This window comes from Passer domesticus, chromosome 8, assembly GCF_036417665.1.
Source record: "Passer domesticus isolate bPasDom1 chromosome 8, bPasDom1.hap1, whole genome shotgun sequence".
NCBI classification, from domain to species: domain Eukaryota; kingdom Metazoa; phylum Chordata; class Aves; order Passeriformes; family Passeridae; genus Passer; species Passer domesticus.
Genome location: NC_087481.1, coordinates 34,110,503 through 34,130,601, shown reverse-complemented (window position 1 = coordinate 34,130,601; position 20,099 = coordinate 34,110,503). Strand labels below are relative to the sequence as shown.

Genomic DNA, 20,099 nt, shown 5'->3' with positions numbered 1-20,099 from the left:
GATTTCTAAGATGATTGAACACTGCTGTTACAATGAAACCCTACTCTTTCTATGTTTCTGTGTTTGGAAAGTTAGTACGAAGTGTGTTGCTTCAGTTGCATATCCTAAAAAGATGTAATTAATAAGCAGGATCTGGTCCTTGGAAAAGGCAGGGTTTTTTATTGATTTTATCTCTCCCTGGTGTTGAGAGTGAGTTATCTATCACATGAAACAAGGGAGATAAGAAACCTGATATATCTTCCCTGTATACTGCAGTCTCTAAGGTTGCAGTGGAAATTTGTGGAGGTTTGGTCTTAATTTTATTTTGGAGCACAGCATTTCTGCTGGCAAAACAACAATGTTGCTTTTTGTAAGAGAAACTGTTTGCATGGAGAATATTATTTTTTGAATAATAAATCCTGTGATTGTTGCACCCTTCACTGAAGTAACTTTTTCCTATGGTTTCCATGCCTGAACTACTTATTCCTGGTGTACTGTAAGTTCTAGAATGGTCCTTGTGCCAAAGGCATGATTTTTTTTTCCCTTCCCATTTAGAAATTAAAGAAATATATGACGTTACCTATTGCAGATATGCTTGAGCACTTCAAAATTCATCATAGGCTGTTCATGTGGACAGTTCACCACTGATCATTTTTTTCCCCAAGTCTTTTATTAAAAATGAAGTGAGGTGCTCAGTGATCAGTGTACAGTCATCACTGTACCCCTGTTTCCCCCATGGAACTCTGGCCTTGGCAGAGGAAAGGAAACTGATGAAAATCAAGAGGTAGCTTGAAAAATTGCTTTTGCTGTCAGCCAGGTAAGGTGAGCAGCAAAGCTGTTCAGTGCTCACCAACTAAAGTGGGGGGGGTTTGGGATGAATTGGAACAGTGTGTCATATTATAAACTTTCAAAATTTGAAAATAAGCTGCTGCATGTGCTTGATGTGATTGATTTACCCTGGGCAGTGGTTGCAGTGTGTACAAGCAAAACTTTCAGGTTTTTCAGAATTCAGTGTGAAACTGGTCAGGTCTAAAATACTTTGTGATTATTTTCACTTTCCTATTGGTTTTATTGAATGTGGGTTGTCTTTTCATAAATTGATAGAGCCATTTAACTTCTCTAGCAGTGCATGTGTGTGTGTGTTTGGGAGGCAAAGCCATAGCTGAAAGCATATCAGATGGCAGAATTACAATAGAAAGATGGGGGTTTTTTGGTCAGTAAAGAGGGTGAGATTCTTGACTAGTTTTCCATGAAAAGTGAGAACTTCAGCAGTTAATTCTTGTGCATTTTTTTCCTCTTCTTCTTCCTAATAGCTGACAAGTCTGCCTTAGGTACTGGCTCAAGTAGAACTGTGTTATGAAACTCTGGACAAATTCTTTTGTCTTTTCTGAGGCTTATACCTCAACAGACTGTCTAAGCAGAGATGAAGTGATGTGTACTTAAGGTATGGTTTGAGGTTTTTCACTCAGGGGTTTATGCAAAGATTGTCTGCAGCAGCAGAATGCCCAACTTGCTCTGTGTTTGCTTTCAGCAAGTGAGAAGATAAAGGTGTGCCCAGTGTCCCTCTAACATTCCAAGCTATCCTGTCTTCAGTGGCAGTGTTCTTCACAGTAAGAAGGGAATATGCAAGGGATGAGATTAGACTTTATGTTTTCATTGTATAACTTGCCAAGAAGAGAAATATGTGTGTGGAGGAGGCCTAAGACAGTGAATATCTGTGGCATCTGGGTGAAATTATGAACAATAAAATAACTCTCAGCTGGAGTTTCACGAGCAGCTAAGCAGTGTCCATCTAGGGCACGCTGAATGAAAAGGGCATGTCTAAAGTAAAACATGCTCACACAAGGAAAGTCCCCACAGTCTGGCATGAAGCCAGGTGCATACTGAATTAGGTCACTGCCTTAAGTGTGCATGTTTCTCCACTTCAGAAAGATGTACTCATCCTTTGCAACAAGGAACAAAAACAGAATGCTAATATAATTTAAAAAATGTAAAGCATTTTCAATGCTGATCTATTCCCTCGTGCTTAGAGAATCAATGAATTTTTTTTGTAATGAACAGAAACATTTCCATTGTTAAATACACAGAATGCCCTGGAAATGCAGAAAGTATTAGCAACCAGGTGCCTCTGGAAAACCTGCAGATCTTTATAAGAATTGTATAAGCCCCAGATGTCTCATTCTTTGGAGATCACACAGACTGCTGCAAACAGACTAGTTCTGAAGAACTGACAGGCAGTTAAATACCAGCATTCAATAGCAGGTGCAATTTAAAGTTTTGGTGTGTAATCTTTAAGCTGCGAAATTCCTGGGACTTCTGTGTGATTACTAATTACCAAGTAATTTTACTGTCCTTTTTTATAAACTTCAGAATGTTCTGTGTAACCTAGTTAGTTTCCCTATTGTGATTTTTGGGATCCCATGTGCTTTTGCTTGTTCTGAGGTTTCACAGCCTGCTTTCTGTTGTAATCATGTTCTACAGCCTAGTTACTGGAATTCCTAAAGTAGGGCTGTGCCAGACCAAATTCGGATCAAATTTGGGTTGTAGATACACAAAATAAGGGCTTTTATTTCCCCCTGTTCTCTGAAAAGAGAGAATAGTGAAATAGAGTGCTCATAAGCTCTCCTTTTCCATTGGGAAAAGAAGGAAGATTCTTACTGCTTTCACTCACTCTGTGAGTGTAGTATTGAAATATTCAAGATGAAATGTGTTTTAATCCTTTATGATGACTTCCCTCAGCAGAAGTAATACTGAAGGGAAAAAAAAAGATGTCAATTGGCTCTGTTCCCACTGCTTTAGCAAACTAACTTACCCATTCAGTTCTCCATGTGCAATTTAAAATTTTAATGTTCAACATAACTGGTTGCACAAACATTGCTGTCCTTTAAAGGCCACGGTGAAGGTCTAGTGGGAAAAACGCCTGTTCTTTATGGTGAAAAAGTGGTCAAACATAAATAGGCCCTGCCTGCCTCTGTAAAAAGGCTGTCTTGTTAATAGGATTGTCACTAGCCCATAGATAAAGGGTTTCAGCTAATGAAGGAATAATTAGAGCCTAGAAGGAAAAGTACGAGCTGGTGTAGCTCTCATTGCCTCAGGAGTGGGTTACTGTATGTATGTACACAGTGTATACATAGTGTGTATGTGTTCCCTGAGCACCCCGAGGGCAGTGCTCCCGGGCAGCCCTGTGCCGTGACCAGGTGAAGTGCTCGTGGGAAGGGCCAGGCACCTGCAGATGTCCAGCAGCAGGGTGTGTTGGCATCCCCGATCCAGGCTTACCATAACAGTGTCTGTTTGGCCACAGTGGGGAAAGGTGGGAACAGCAAGAGCTCTCTCACTGCCCCCTGCTATTCTCTGAGGGCATCTTGAGCTCCTGGTACATCGTGTCCTCTCCAAGGGAGATCTGTTCTCCCTTGCTTCTGAGACATGAATGAGACCTAAAGAATCTTAGTGACTCATCAGAGCTGAGCACAGGGCAATTTATTGGTGAGGCAAGAATTGACTACAAAAGCCTCCTAGAACTAATGCTCCATCTTCAGGGGTATTGATTTGTCAGTTAACAACAATTAGAGTAGTTGGGGCTTGATTTACTGATATTTTATGCAAGCTAGATAGTTTGATCATTTCTCAATATGCCTTTACTGACTGAAGATGTGTCAGCTTCTGCATGGAGTAGCTTTAGTACAGTTTAGCATTTACTGAGGTTTAAAAAAACTTATGGTTCTTATGCTGTTAATTGTGGCTTCACCTCTTGCAGTCTAACAGAACAAGAATTCAGTAAGAAATGTAAAAAACCATCATACAGTCATCTTTGTACTAAAGAAAGCTTGGGATGATATTGTATCATATTTGTGAGCTGGTTTTATCCTGCTGAATTTTCGTTCTGTCTCCCTTGATTCATCACATCTGGACACTGGTCAGCAGTCTGAGGATACATCTGGAGTTGATCACTCTTTATATGCATTCAACTTGCATTTATATAATACTGTGTTTATGCAGTGAGGAGTGACTAAATTCTGGCTTGTCTGGACTTGAAAGGATGTTATCTAGTATTCAGTTGATAAAACTGTTACTTATTTTGTACCAAAGTCTCCAGTAGCTTTCCATGAGTTCCAAAAGCTTCAGTTTCAGATGAGTAATTGCCTTTAATCTGCTGTATTAAGAATTTCTACATAATCTGCATAAATTATTTATTAACAGGGACTTTAGCACTACAAATATTAAAAACTGCTTTGAGCAGTCCTGTAGACTTCAGCTCTTGCCAGACTTGGTGTGGATGATACGCCTGCAAACTTTGTGTGGCTGTGGGAGGCATTGCTGCTGGTGGTATGAATAAGTCACTTCGTCTTTCAGGCCTTGCATTTGGAGCTTTCTTGCAGGTGAAGATGCTGAATATGATACCACCACTGGTCAGGGGTGTCTGGTTTGCATTGGAGCAGTGTCCTGGTGCTGGAAGCTGAGTGGGAAGGGAGGAGTGTCACAAAGGCACAATCAGGGAGACACAGTGCCAGGTGTTTGCTGTAAACACAGGGGGAGCATTGTGGCACCCTGGCAGGGCCAGCACAAGGTGGGCTGGGTGGCATCTGGCAGTGCCAGATCTGTCTGTCTGACCCATGTAGAAGGAGTAGGGGAGTGAGCCATTTTTTTCTAGTCTCCTAAGGATAGTGAAACTAAACTGGGAGTCTCAGAACTTCCCCCAAACCATAATTGCATAACACAGTCAAAATGGATGTAGAGCTAATAGGTCCCTGGATAAATTTTAATGACTTTCACTTATTTTATACAAGCAAATTTTAAATGAAAGTATTTTATTAATGTTGAAAGTAGACTAACATGCATTGAGCTTACTTCTTAGTCTTTTATGCTGTCATTGAAGAGGCCCATAAAACATTTATTTGACTCTCAGTGCTGAGTAGGACTTTTGGTATCCCCCTCTTGCATAACTGTGGGCTGTTGCTCTGGTCTTTCCCTCTAGGCTAGCCTAGTATCAGAAGATGGAAATATTAGCAGATGGATAATCTCAGGATTCCTTTCATCAATCAAGGATCAGCATTTGAATTTTAATTTCTTTTGAATTAGACTTAATCTGAAATGCAGTTTCTATAAACTTTGATATTTAAATCTATAATACTTTATTAGTGAGTGAACAGTTATACCCTGAAAGGTATTTACTTAAAGTAAAAGCAAATGAAATTGCAAGCTTCTGCTGCTTCAAAATAGTGGATTTTTTTTTTAATAGTTTAGAGGAGTAGGAAAGGTATGGGATTTGTTGGTATCTTTTTGTCCTCCCACAGAGTAAAACAAAACAAAAAACCCAAGAAGGAATGGGGGAGTTAAAAGAAATGTGAAATAACCGTGGTGAGACTAGAAGAACCATTACTGCTTTGGCTAGCTGTGTGACAAATGTCTTTTTTTGGACTGTCCATATTACTGTTTTCCAGACACTGTGTCAGAGGGAGTTGCTGATTAGTAATGCAAAAAAAAAAAAAAGAAATGTTTTTTCTTTCTCCCTTTATCACTCCTTCCACCAGCAGTCTTTTGCATGCATGTGTTAGAACTTTGTTCATGTGTTTCTCAAATGTCTGTCTGCTTTGTAGTTCTAACATGCACCTTTCTTTTAATTTTAGGTTCTGTCTTCATTTTGCTGACTCAAACCACAGATTCCAAGGAAAGGAGGGGAAGTGGAAGAAAATACTCAAGTGCCAGAGGAAAAGCAAGACTAGCCAATGAAAATTATTATTACTAAACTGTAGAATTCTCTCACACATAGTGGGGGGAAAAATTGCTGTCTGTTCAAAGCTTACAAAATTACTTTTGCAGATTTCCTTTACAAAACTTCAAATAAGCTAGGCCCCTTCAACTAGGGCTGAATTAGGAAATGGAAATATGATTCCTTGCTGGTGTCTTCAGTCTTCCTCTGCCTTTGCAGGTTCTTTTTGTTTGGGGTAGGAAATCCTGAACAAATTGTATGGCGTCAGCCAGACTTACGGTTGATGGTTATGGATGACACAGGAACTTCAGATTTACATCTCTGCAATGACACCTGATTAAGGCAAAGCTTGAAAACTGCTCATCTGCTATGTTACCAGAACTTGTAGTAGCTATTACAGTTGTGATTTCTCTCTAAGATTTGAAGTCTGGGGTGATGTCCCCTGGAAAGCAAGAGCAGATAAGTAATCTTTTAGGATTGGAAGCAGAAATAATATGAGAATGCCCAGAAGAGGCTTAGTAATTCAAGCCAGGACTCGTTGGCTATTGGTGGGCCTTGCTTTGCTGTTCAGTTTAGTCTTGCTCATGTATTTGCTGGAGTGTGCTCCACAGACAGATGGCAATGGATCTCTGCCTGGTGTTGTAGGTGAAAGCATGGGTAAGGAGTACTATCAGGCTCTCTTGCAGGAACAAGAAGAGCATTATCAAAACCGAGCTACCAGTCTGAAACGTCAGATTGCCCAGCTAAAGCAAGAGCTTCAGGAAATGAGTGACAAATTGAAGTCCCTGCAGGAAAAAAAGAGCCCGAAGGTCAATGGTATGAACTACCAGGGCACCAAAGAACAAACATCCAATGATCTCCTAGAGTTTCTTCATTCCCAGATTGACAAAGCTGAGGTGAGCGTGGGGGCCAAACTGCCTAGTGAGTATGGAGTCATTCCTTTTGAAAGCTTTACATCCATGAAAGTATTCCAGCTGGAGATGGGGCTCACTCGGCATCCAGAAGAGAAACCTGTCAGAAAGGATAAACGAGATGAACTGGTGGAAGTTATCGAGGCTGGCCTAGAAGTTATCAATAATCCAGATGAAGAAGATGGACAAGATGAAGATGATGGAGTAGGAGACAGGCAGCTGTATAGTGAAAATGATTTTATAGAAGGTATGTTTACATGCTTCCCAGCCCCTTAGCAGAATGTCACAACAGGCATTTAGTGGGGTTTGTACTTTTAGGTTTTACCTACGAATAGAGTGTTGAAGAGTAATTGCACAATAAGAGCCTTTATTTCTGAAGATGAGGATATTACTGCTTCATTATCTTGTGTTTTTCATGGAGTAACAAATGCATTTCAGAAGGTCTCACCACAAGAGGTATACTGGGGAAGCTGTATCTTCTTAAAATACAGATACATTCATCATTGATTGTAGCCAAAGTCAGTGTGACACAGCTGCTTATGGTACTAAATAACTGAAAGACTTTCAGTGAAACTGATGGCAGTGGGAGGGAGAAATTGACTCATCTCTCTTGTTCCAGACTAGTTAAACAATCCAGTATGAAGCTACATATTTTTTCTTCACTCATCTCTGTGCCACTTTTAGTTAATAGTTGGGCATTTGACTTTGCTAGAGTTGGCACGGGCATACTGCAGGGAGAGGTAGGCTATGTTCTGGGCCTGTGAGCTGAAGAACTTGGTGTCCTGAATAGACCTTTCATGGTATACAGCTATGGGGTCTGCTGAGCTGTGCAGCCTTGAACTGTTCTCTTGTTTTCTTTTCAGTCTTTTCAGTTTTGTCTCAGTTCCTGTAAGTTTAATTGCAGAACACATATTATTATAAAGGCATATGTAGCAGTTAAACTTTCAACACTTAGTAAGGCCCTTAAAAGGTGCAGTAGTGACAAATCCCATAACAGGTGGCTTTCAAGGAATGGTCTTGTGCAATGGAGATAAGTATTATCAGAAACTGCCCTGGTACCTCTTCTTCATATTTACAGTAATAAATACAGTTCATGCTACCATTAAAGACCAAAAGTTGGACCATGGTATCAGACCATTACTATAGAAGGTGTTCTGAAGTAAGTACTGATGTCTGTATTATTAAGCAAACATGCTGGAGAAAGGTACCATTGACCTTGAAATAATGGGGTCTTTCAGTCTCACATGATGTATGTAATTGGTCTGAAGTGTAAAAAGTCTGGTTTTGACAGCTGCTGTGTTTAAAGTTTGATGAAAGTACTCTTCTTCATTCCAGAAGGTGGTACAGGCTATGAAATCCACTCAGCTGGGTCAGTGCAACACAGCCTGTGTCAGGCTTGTAGCACAGTTGTCATTTAAAACCCTATTATTTTTTTCTAGGGGTTATCATTCTTGGGCTTTATTTCTACATTAAGTATTCTGCTGCTTTTCCATTGCTGTTTTAGATATTGCCTGTACTCAAGTGGATTTTTATTTTACCATGACTGAAATAGCTGTTGATTTTTTTAGTGTGCTGCCTTTAATGACAGGCATTCAAGAAAGCAGGTAGTTTTAGGACCTTAGAATTACACTTCATACCTCTGTCTCTGTTCACACCAGTATTTGTTTTTGGAAATCACACTAATTTCCTTTTGCTGTAAAGACAGTAACTTCAAACACAGGGTTACAGGGGCTATAGGGAAAGACAAGTCTTTTATGCTGCATATGGGTGTGTTAGCAACCAGCCATAGTGTTATCTAGATCTGTTGGTATCTTTATTCAGACAGAAGTTGTGGGTTGTGTGGGTATTCTGTGGGGTTTTTATGTGCAAATACTAGTGGCTAATTTAGCCAGCAAAAAAAGCATCTTCTGAATGTTAGCAGATCTTTCCCCACCCCTGTTTTTCCACAAGTCAGAGGTAAGAAGCAGACCCAGCCAGTGATGGTACACACAGATCCTTTTCCCTGCAGCCCTGTAAACAGGCTCTGCCTTTGCCTGTGCCTCCCCTTTTGATGAAAGTCCAGTTGAAAAGCTGATGCCATTCTGTTTGTAAAATACTTAGTCCCTTAAGCTGTCCTAAACTGGTAGGATCAAATTGCCTAGCAGATTTGATGTATCAGCTGAAATCAGAATAGGTCCTGTAACTGTCTTAAGAGCACATCAAAATTGTTGCTGGATTAGTGTTGCTCATTTAGAGAAACAGTTTTAAAAGTTGGCTTCAGTTGAAGCAAGTAATTTAAGTTCTACATCCTCTTTAGTTGGTAATTATTTTGTAATAAGTGGTTTGTGAGTAAAACTAGAGTATTGTGCAATTTGAAACTGGAGGCTGAGAAACTTGGTGTGTGGATTTTTTTTTTCACAAAAAAAAAAGACAAGACATGGTACTGCATTAGTTAATACATAACCATCATGTTTTATGCTCAGTATAGATAAGTTGATTTTATCTTCTGACTTGCAGGTTTTTATTTCCTCAAAACTACTGCATATCTATGTACAAAAACTTACCCACAAAACTGTGCTACAGGAAATTTTTATTCTGAAGCCTTCTAGCTTGTTACCTCAACAGGCTATTTTCATATAGGTCAATATTTGGTTCTGGGAATTATGTCTGCTCTTTTTCCAGACTTGTGAAATAGCAGACTAAACTTTGAACCATGTAATTTTTTATGATATGTACTTTCAGGTACTCTCTCCTTAGAGAGTTTGGTGACTGTTTAAGTTTAGAATATCTTTTCTTATAGATGATTTTACTTAATGGTGTCTTTTAATGTCTGAAGTTCTTTCCCAGAATTTATGTTGCCACTGAGGCCCAGTTAGTTGAGTATCATTGTCTTCATTTGAAAAAACATAAAGAATTTTTTTTTCTTACTGTGTTTTAGGATTTATCTTTATTGGAGTAACTTGAGGCAACTAATACTAATAACTTGAATTTAAAATCTCTCTGCTTCCTGTTTTAAAAATAGGAATTTCCTAAATAAACTTTTTTATTAAAAAGTACACGTAATTAGCCCATAATACTCAGGGTAGTCTGAATCTGCTGATTTTTATTACTCTTACTACTGGGCAGGCCAGAAAAGTTCCAGATGCATGCTGATGGATGCCAACTTTCTTGCTACCACTCTGAGTTTTTGCTGTCCTTGATTTAGCTGTTCGTGCAGCTGCCTTGGTGCATGCTCAGCCTCTGTGGCTCTGCACGAAGATGTTCTGTCTTCTGCTGGTGGTGCCAGGAAGCTGCATCCAAACAGAGAGCACTCTGGCCAAGTGGTTCCCAAACTCATGTTATTTTTTTTTTAGTGTTGCAAGACTAAGTGATGATCCAGGTCTCCTTTGGAATTCTGATAAGGCAAATCTGTCATAGCCACATCATGGTTATGTGCAGGCTTTGAGCAATAATACTAAGAAAAAAAAAATTCTAAGTGTGTATTACAACTACAAAGATACTTTCTGAAAACTTCAAATTATTTTTCACAAAGCTCAGTTGACTTGCTCTGCTGATGAAGAGAAAACCAGCAAATTTCTCAGCTCTGTTTGCTGTACCTGCTTTCTTTTGTAGCAACCCATAATGAAATTTCCAGAATTCTAATATTAACAGAACAAAAATCTGACCTGAAAAAAAGTATTGTTGTGCAGTTACTGTTTGAGAAACCCTTTGAAGTTGTTTGGGTTTTTTTCTTAGTGTTTACATTAGATCTAAGTGTATGAGAAACAAGAGTATCCTATTCCCCCTGGATGATGAGTATCCCTGGAGAGGATAAAAGATGCAATTTGACATATTTTCACAAATTGTTGGATTTAGGATTATGAACAATAGACCTGATTGCTGAACTGCATGTTCTAAGACAGTCCTCCATTAAAAATAGATTTCTTTGAGATCAGTATTTGATAATATTGAGAAATGGAGACGAGGATATAATATTCAGAGGAGATAATAGGGAACAGACAGAGGTAATACTTTCTCCAGAAGTGTGTGGCATTGAATGGTGATAGAGAAGCCTTGAGGAGCCTTCATGAACACACTTCACTATCAGTGTAACTGGCTTATTTGGGTTTACATTTATCAGTGTAATTGGCTTTTTTAATCAAGAGATTACAAGCTCTTCCATTGCACAGATATTTAAAATTAACCATTGGAAAATAGAAGCATGTTTTCAGAAGCTAACTGGCAATTAGCTAATTGCTAATAAAGGTCTTGTTATTGAATGTCTAGCAGTGCTGTTTGGGTCCATTTCTCTTGCTTCTGTGTTTCCAACTGAAACTGGGCAAAATCAGGAAACTCTCTTTAGGTCATCATTGAAAAGGAAGACTTCCCACCCCCACTCATCCTTGGAATGTGCAAATCCTTTATTCCAGTACTGCAAGCTTCCAAGTGCTTGCCATCCATAGAACAGAGTGGACTGTCATGCCAACAGCCCCTGCCTGTGTGCTGCAGAAGACCAGCAGCTGGCCACTGTCCTGGGAACTTCAGTGGAGAACTCTAAAACACACAAAATCCATCTTCCATCCATAGACCAAACACTTCCTGGTAGTAGTAAAGCAAGTAATAGTCAAAGCAATAGAAGAGCAGCTTTTTGGCTTTTATAGTAACTGATCCCCAGGATTCCTATGTTTAATTTGTTTGGGGAGAAGCAGAACTTCTGCAAAGGGAGTAAAGCTTCATGGACCAGGAATAGCAGCTGTTAAATTATTTCTGCTGCTTTTTACCTCCTTGCTTGTGGAGTTCTCTTTTGGATGGCAGCCAGTGTATGCTAGTTGGAAGGTGAGATAACAGGTTTTATTAAATGAGTCAGTTCCAAGTGTTAAAAACTTGAATAGATTAGGAAGTAAACCAGATATGGGTTCTTCTTCTGCCTGTTCTCAAATCTGGCTTCTGTGCTTAGAAACTTTAGTCTCATAAAGGTATTCAAATTAGTAGATTAGCAACAGAAGCTAGCTCATAGCAAGGAGAATGACTCTAGGGGTACATACTATTTAAAAGAAATGTGCCTTCAGTAGCATGTTGAGATTCAAAATTTTGGAATCTTGTATTTCAGCAATTGAATGTTGGCTAGGCACTATTCATATTTGAATTTGCATATTAAGGTCTTTATGAAGTTACAGCAGTGCGTTTTGCTTTAGTTTAATTTTTTTTAATTTGTCTAGAAATTTTTACTCTGTACTTCAGCCTTCTGTTGTAGACTGACATCTAAGCTTATCATTTGATTTAAGATAAGCTATTGGCAGCTGGTATGCTTTTTAAAAACTTCACTTATGTTGTATATGGTAATTTTATCTGTAAACAGCTGTTGGATAGCAGACAAAATAATAAAATATAAAATACCGAAGGCTAATTTCCCCAGGAGTCCTGGTACAAAGTATTTGCTGTCTATTACATGAAAATGTGATGTATGAGCACCGTGGTGCATCAGCTACTCCGTTAACCAAGATGCTGTTTTCAGCCTACAGTGCTGGAGTGTGCAGCACAAAGAGTTGGAAGGGGAAAGGGTTGAGAGGGATGTAAAATCTTGTGCTGCTTCTGGCAGTCAGCATTGTGGGCTTTCATTGTTTGAAACACCATTTTCAGTGCTTGTAATTAATAATGATTTGAAAATAAGCATTAAAATGTGGTGCATACTTATGCATCTCTGTGGTGACAAAAGCATAAATGTGAATTTCAGTCTCTTCAAGGAGAGCATTGCAGAACTTTGTTCAAAGGGTAAAAGCCTCTCAGCTGAGAGGTTCAGTCATCACTGGCTTCCAGTGTGACCAGTTTGTTCTGCCACACCGTGTGTCCCACAGCCCCTCTGTGGTGGTCATCCACATTGTCCTTTGGGTCTGCCAGTGCACGTGCTTGTCCACAAGACAGGCTGGATTACAGAGCTGAGCATGGGAGGGGCATGAGGAGCTTGCTGTGAAAGAGAGACTGCTGGGCAGAAGAAGGGAACATCAGTGAAGGAAACTGGGTTTGGTTTGGGGATGGAGGCTGGAGCAGAGGAACACAGAGGTAGATTTAGGGAAAAGATTCTTTGTAAATGGAATCTGGGATATAGAGAAAGAAGTTAGGTCAAGGTGGTATGCACATTCCTTTGCTTCTTCTATTGAAAAGGAAGGGAACCTGGAGAATACTTACCTGGGCATAGGGAGAGACACAAAGCTCCACCATCCCTGCTTTCTGGTTCCTGAGACAGTCAAGCCCAAGCTGCTCTAGGGCTGAGAGCTGCTTCCTTTGCATACTTTGTCTGGTGTTGATATCAGCTGCAAAAAAAGACAACAAAAAGGACAATGTCAGTGCTGGGTACAAAAGAGAACCTTTTGTGTCACCAGCATGGCTTGTCTGCTCTGTGGCCTGCCACCAGCTGCTTTCTGGGTGGGAGGCCTGGGCGGAATTTCAGCTGCTGAGGACACTGGCTTGGAGAAGGGGCAGGTCAGGGCAGCCAGGTGAAAGGAAATGCATTGTGTTAGGGCAGGGGCATGCATCACATTTGGGAATATGCAGCTTTTTGTAACTTTATCTATGGTCTGGGTGGCCACTTAACTGGAATGTAATGCCAGTTCATTCTGGCTTTTGATTCCTCTGGATAATACATCTTTTCCTTGCTGGTGAGAGCAGAGCAGAGATAGGATGAACATAAGGCATTTTTGTTGGAAGATTTTTCCTGTCATCATTTCTTACTCTCAGGTTAGCATAGATATGGAATTAGCAACACAGAGCTTAGTAAGGTCAAAACCACAGATGAGCCTCAGTCCTTTCCTAAGTGGTGTAAAATTAAAGTCTTTTGGTTTAACTTCCTTCTTTGGTGGTCCTTAAGTTAAAGGACCATGTTCTGAAAGGGACAGATTTTTTTTCTGCTCATTAGGGGTAAAATATCTCTCAGCAGATAGTCCTGTTTCTGGAGTGACTAGTACTTTTGTCCTCAAGTGTGACAGCCACATAGAAAACTTCTGCCTATGTCCTTGGAAGACTATGGGTGTAGTGAAATACCACTCATTTATCAGATAGGAAGCATTAACTACTGGTCAGCAGTGAAAACAATTTAAAAGCATTCCAGCATTATCACACAGTTGTTCTGTTTAGATGCCACATGTCAGATTTTGCAGACTTTGTCAAGCAAGTTAGTGTCATTTGTTCTGACCGCAGAACAAATTGTGCTTTTCTTGTGGTGATTACTGGCCAGATGATTTCAGATTTTACTGTGGGCTAGCTCAGGGCTAGATTCTTACTGAAGGGCTTAAGAGCAGGCAATATTAGATTTCAACCGTCCTTTTCCTTAGCAAATAGCTGAATTCCCTTTTTATTGGGAAGACCCAGCTCCGATTGAGAGATTGGCATAGGACCATGAAACCTGTTGTCTCTGAGAAGCAGGGGAAGCTGGAGTTCATTTGGGATTGTTTCTCATGTCTGACCTAAAATGGTAGAAGGGTGACTGTGATTGATAACAGTTTGTGGAAATTTCATACAGTTTTAGGAGAAACTCAGAAGCTTTGCCCTCACTTCTTTATTTGTAAGGAAAGCCAGTGTGTCTGAAATAAAACTGCTGGGATCTTTGACTTTACATATTACTTGTGTGACTTATTCTTCAGGTTACTATCGTACAGAAAGAGATAAGGGGACACAGTATGAGCTGTTTTATAAGAAGATGGATGGCATGGAGTACAGGCATGTCACCTTGTTCCGACCTTTTGGACCCCTCATGAAAGTGAAGAGTGAAACAGTCGATATTTCTAGATCGATCATTAACGTTATTGTTCCTCTTGCTGGAAGAACTGAGGCATTTGCACAATTTATGCAAAACTTTAGGTAGGTGCATGAGATTATATAGTGAGCTATGTTCCTGATTTTCAGTATTTTGTTTTCTTTTCAAAATGAATTCCTGTTCTGGGTGAGTTGCAACAGAGCTAATGATTCCAACATTGTGTGCAACTGCCTTGGAATGTTTGTAATTGAACCTACTGTATGGAGAAAACATTCCTTCTAAAAGAGCTTAAGAGATTCTCGAATTACAGCAAAATGACCAAAAGTCAGGGTCATTGTAAACCTGGACACAGATGATCTTGAACATAATTTTTGTATTTGCATCAGTTGTAGAGTGCCTGTTTATGAAATAAGGTATTGGAATGTGACACACAGTATTGGAACCTTCTGGTGTAAATGGGCAAGATGGGGAAAGAAGAGAGGAAAGCATCTCTTCATGTTTTCTTTGCAGCCTTTTGATGACTAACCAGAATACTTCAATCTGCTAATTCTTTTTAATGCAGTAGCTTTTAAGTACCTGAAGTTTTTTGTTGTGTTGCAAGTAATTACTAATACCAGCTTACCTTTGTGCTTATAGGGATGTGTGTATTCATCAGGATAAGCGTGTTCACCTCACAGTTGTATACTTTGGACAAGATGGTCTATCAGAAGTAAAAAGCATCCTAGAATCTGTAGCTAGGTAAGTATAGCAGTCCACTATCAGTCAGTAAAACTGATATTTTAAACAGCTTTTAAAAAAGAATGAAGAAATATCCAAATAAAATTTATACTCTGTTACAGATTACTAGGAAATTTATTAATTTTTTACTGTACACTATTTATGGTTGCCATTTTACAGCTTAGGTTGCAAAGGTTTCCTGAAGACTACTAAAAATCAAGTTATAGCCAGAAAAGACTTTGAGGTTTCTGACAGTCCAAAAAACAACAGGGGTGAGTTTTGCAGTGGATATTCAGTCATGCTAACAGATTGATTAGAGTTTAAAGTTCTTTGGAACAGGGATGTACATTTTAATAGTTGCCTCACTGGAGAACCAATTTTATTTAATGATAAGGAAGAGAAATGTAGTAGTCAAAGTAGGCCTGTACTTACTCTCAGCTGTAAAATAACTTTAAGCATGGTTCATCCTGGCTGTCTCAGCAGAAGCATTACATCAGTATGGATGTAAAATTCACAAAAGTGTCATTTATGGTTTTTGTTCCAGAGAGATGGGACAGGTGTCAGCATCCTTGACCCTATCGCCAGTGGGCTCCTTCACCACCTGAGCTCTTGCACTCGTCCCTGGGCTGGGGGCCTGTTCTCCTTGAGCTCTGGTGTGATCCCTGTCTCAGGATGCTGGCCAGGCTCTGTGGACTAGGCACAGGCTACTTTGTCACCAGCTTGGAGCATGTGATGGAGAGCTGGCCTGACATGTAAGGCCAGCATCTTGTAGGAAGGGAGGAGAGACTTTCTGCATTTTTTGCTGCAGTCTCCCTAGCACCTGCTGTGTACTATGCCCCTCCATTTTTGAGGCCTTTGCTACCTGCCTGCTCCCTGTGAGATGTCCCTGGAGCACCGAGTCAGTGCTGCAGGCTCACTGGGCATTTACCTGGTTCTGTATATTTTTAATGGTGCTGCTGTTGAACAACTTCACCCTGTTAACTTCAAGCATTGTCCTCTGAAGTGTCTCTGAAGTAGACACTTAACTTTGCTTTAAGATGTTCTCTGAGTGTGTTTGCAGTCTCCTTTGTCTGCTCCTTCCCTCTTCTGCTGTGAGCACAGGCATGTGTGCTAGTGGTGAACAGCGAGGAGAAGCAAAGGGCCTGGGTTATGGTGGCACTGTCACACAGGTGGCCTTTGCCCCATGAGTCTGGTGATGCCAGGACTGGCTTCCTGTTTGCCCTCTTCTCTGAGCTAGTGAAGACAGGTATTTCTATTGGTCAGGACTTCTTGGTTTGTGGGGACAAATTTTAGATGCCATTGTAATTCAAGAGATTATTTTAATTCACGTCAGTTAACAAAAGGCCTTTTAATATGTCTGAATGATTAAACACCAAGTGAAGTTACAAAGACTGGTTTTTATCATTTTACAAGGCTTAAAATTGAAAAGGACAACTAAGTGTTGTCCAACAGATCTTTTTTTTTTAATCATCATTCTGATAATATAACTGTTTTCAAATTTCTGGAATTAAATTCCTTTAAAATGCAAAAAAACTTACCAATGGTCCCTCTGCCCCTCCCCACAGATTTACTTTGGGTTTGGCTCTGTTTTTCTTGTAGAGAAACTGACTTCCACAATTACACGCTTGTCTCTCTGAATGAGGAATTTAACCGAGGCCGAGGACTTGACATGGGTGCCAGAGCCTGGGAAAAGGGCGAGGTCCTGATGTTCTTCTGTGATGTTGATGTTTATTTCACAGCCGAATTCCTCAACAGCTGCCGCTTAAACGCTGAGCCCGGTATGTCCCCTGTTGTTGCTGGAAGGGAGCCTTGTCACCCTGCTTGACTTCAACTGATCTGTGCTGAGCATATAGAAAACAAGGAAAACTCAACTAGAATGGTGGAGCTTATTCAGTACCACACACCCTGGAAAATGAATCACACTCTGCACAAAAGGCAATAACATATAGACTGAGAAATAACTTCTGCCTTAGTGTAGCTTGTTTTAAGAACACGTTGTCTTTTTTGTACAACATAAAATTTTCATGTTTTCTTCAGGTTTAGTTGTCGGAAAGAAAGCTGGACAATTTAATTGGCTTAAAAATTAGACTTCATGTAAATTGGTATAACAAAACTCAGTGTAATGCTCTGCAGTGGAAGATGATTTTTGTTATGTTGAAATCTCTAACAAGTTTGGCTTATCTCTTCTCACACATGTATGGCCAAGACATGTCTCAAAGGAATGGTTTTCATTAGAGCTACAGTGTGCTCCTTATGGAGACTGTGCTAGTGTTCCACTGTTCCATCCCAAGCTCTGAAATATTCTGATTGTTTTTCTAAGTATTTATGATGCTTGCTTGTTCTACAAGCTTCTGCCAAGAAGAGTAAAGCTTTCTTGAGTTAACAAGCATGCTGCTGAAGACCTCCTGTCAAACTGTGTTTGGGTTCTTTTTTTAATGCTTACTCTTGTTTCAAATTTGTTGCAGTCAGAAACAATTTTCTCCAAATGTCAATTTGGAATCAATAGATGTTTTTTCTAACAAGCACGCAAGAAAATTCTTCAGAAGCCAGATATTTGGGTTCTGTTTCTTGCTTTTTCTTTCATTTCTGTCTCTGTTCTTCATGAAACAAGTTGTATAAATAATTGGAAAAATTTTGGGGAGGAGTCTTTTGTGAGCTTTAACAAGAAAGAGAGTTCAAGAGACTGCTTGAAATTCATACTAGCAGTTTGTCACCTTTGTTTCAAATGAGATCTGAAAATGCTGCTCACTCCATCAGAGAGTTCATGCCCAACTCAGGATAGTGAATATTCTTGTGGATTGCTGTCAATACTTTTGCAGCATTAATGATGCAAGACATCAGTGGAAAAATATTTACGTGGCTTCTGTAAGAGAAAAAGAACTGGTGTTTTCAGCATAGTCAGGATTCTCATGGTGTTTTTTGCCCTTGCAGGATATCCTGGGAGTAAGTACCTGCTTTTATATGTTTGTGGACAGAGATAAATTCATAAAACTCAACAATGCAAGGTGTTACTTGGATTTGATTATTTTTAGTTTTACTGCATACCATTATTGCAGGAATTTTTCAGTCACCTAGAATGATACTGAGATATCTAATATTTTATACAAACATGTATAACTATATATAAATGTAAATCAAGTGTAATATGTGTAATATGCATACATATGTATTTTTTTAATCCTAAGGGCTCTGCCCCACTGGATGTTACAGGCTTCCCAGGTGGGAAATCTTAGCAGCTAGAATTTGTTTTTGCTTATTTCCATTAGATGCCTAATAGGTAATGTTTTACATAAAAAGAGTGTTTCTGGTTTTTTTTTGCCTTCAGAAAGCATGCCCACAGTGAATAACAATTGTCTTTTGACTTCCAGGGAAAAAAGTTTTCTATCCTGTGGTATTCAGCCTTTACAATCCTGCTATTGTCTATGCCAATCAAGATATACCACCTCCTGTGGAGCAGCAATTGGTAAGCAGCTTGATTTATTCTGGGTGGAATTAGGTGTGCTTTGTATTAAAACAAAATTAAGTGTAATTTAATAGTCTCTTTGGAATATCTTATGACCTTTGGCACTGCATATTTAAACAGTTTTCTCCATTATGGGCAAAGCACTTGGAAAAAAACCTTCCGCCTTGTTTAAGAGAAGTAATTGCAATTAACCAAATGAAGTTGGTAGTTCTGATCTGCTGCTTATTCTGGCTTGACAAGCCAGTATTTTAGGAGGATGGTGGCATTGCATGGCAGCAGCTTTCATCTTATGTTCCAGCAAAGCAATGGTGAAAGGTAAAAACCTCTGAATGACATGTTCAGTCTGACTCTCTTTTGAGAGACTGCACAGATGAAGTTTTTTTTCAGCTGAGACTTCTGGGATGAACAGGTTTAGAGGTGGAAAAGAAGAGAGCAGTATCTTCATACTGTGTTAAATAACTGTATTAAATAAAGAGCTGTATTAAAAGAACATAATAGCCCTCATTCCCTACATTGTTTGCAAGGATCCTGCTGAAAGCCAGAGGGAAGGTTTTGCATGTACTCTTGGATAATCACAGCTGAGGGAGGAGTGAGCCCCTGCCTGACAGCTCTTCTGTTCACTCTTTTAAACTTAACAGTATTATGGTTGTTGACTTCAATCACAAAGCTTATTTTTCACATCATATCAGATCAAGAGACAAATGTGGCCTTAGAAAATGGGTTGGAAATGGAGTGTTGGGAATAGATGATTTAGCAATGGACTAATTTACTGCTTGGTCTGGGCAGATACATAGGAAATAGAGGTGGTGCAGCAGAAACTGCTGTGGAAACTGCAGTGAGGTTGAGTGGAATTGGAAGGCAGAGGGTGAAGTGAGCAGCAGGTCACTGGGAAGCCCACATGAGTGCATGACACAGAAATACCAGAAGTGTTATTATGCTCTATCCTGCACTGTAAAGATGATTGGAAAAGCTTAACTTTCTGCAAAACCAAGTACAATGTGCCTCCTTGGTTGTATTGTACATTTCAAAATTATACTGGTTTAAAATTGCAGGTACACAAGAAGGATTCTGGTTTCTGGAGGGATTTTGGCTTTGGGATGACTTGTCAATATCGGACAGACTTTCTGACTGTTGGTAAGATGAGACTAAAGAAAAAAAATTGTGTTTAAAACGTGATTCTCTGGTCTTACCTAATGACAGGAAAGTAATACATTTATTTTTTTGTATTATTTCCCCAAGCCCAGCAGTCAGACTTGCTTGACAAGTTTGAACAATGAGATAAATCAGCTTTTCTGGATTTTGATGTCTCATCTGTTAAGTGTATTAAAAGACAGAGTAGTTTTAGTAGAAACATTTCATTCTAGAATTTTTTTGAATACTGGTGGTTTTTCTTTTTTTTTTTTTTTGGTACTTTGTGTCTGTCTGAAGCAAATTAATCGGGTTTAAGAAACATGTCACTCAAGTAAGCCATTCACATAGACAAGAAGCAGTCAAATCCTTTATTTTAAATAACCTAGAGAAGTTGAATACAGTTGTTGGAGTCTTTAGCAATGTGCTTTGCCCCCCCTTGTGGCATGTTCTTAAAACTGAGAACAGCTTGGTGTGCTTAAATGT

At 39.5% G+C, this 20,099-nt stretch overlaps 1 protein-coding gene and 1 long non-coding RNA gene across 5 annotated transcripts in view; one reads left to right on the top strand and one right to left on the bottom strand.

Moving 5' to 3' along the window:
• The window catches only part of CSGALNACT2 (chondroitin sulfate N-acetylgalactosaminyltransferase 2), a 32,764-nt gene that overhangs the window by 9,980 nt on the left and 2,685 nt on the right, over window positions 1-20,099 (top strand). Inside the window, exons 1-8 of one of the 4 annotated variants that reach the window (XM_064430303.1) lie at window positions 3,349-3,462; window positions 5,604-6,844; window positions 14,193-14,409; window positions 14,942-15,043; window positions 15,203-15,294; window positions 16,588-16,800; window positions 18,391-18,485; window positions 19,538-19,619. In XM_064430303.1, coding sequence (XP_064286373.1) covers window positions 6,181-6,844; window positions 14,193-14,409; window positions 14,942-15,043; window positions 15,203-15,294; window positions 16,588-16,800; window positions 18,391-18,485; window positions 19,538-19,619 — 1,465 coding nt within the window. In that variant the 5' untranslated portion in view covers window positions 3,349-3,462; window positions 5,604-6,180. Of the gene's footprint in view, window positions 1-3,348; window positions 3,463-5,603; window positions 6,845-14,192; window positions 14,410-14,941; window positions 15,044-15,202; window positions 15,295-16,587; window positions 16,802-18,390; window positions 18,486-19,537; window positions 19,620-20,099 lie in introns of those variants that run through there. The other 3 variants (XM_064430302.1, XM_064430304.1, XM_064430305.1) reach the window with 3 other exon arrangements.
• Window positions 9,681-16,684, bottom strand: LOC135306414 (uncharacterized). Its single transcript, XR_010367223.1, has 3 exons — window positions 16,561-16,684; window positions 12,742-12,866; window positions 9,681-9,866 (listed from the first exon to the last, which is right to left on the bottom strand). It is a non-coding gene; the product is annotated as an uncharacterized LOC135306414 (long non-coding RNA).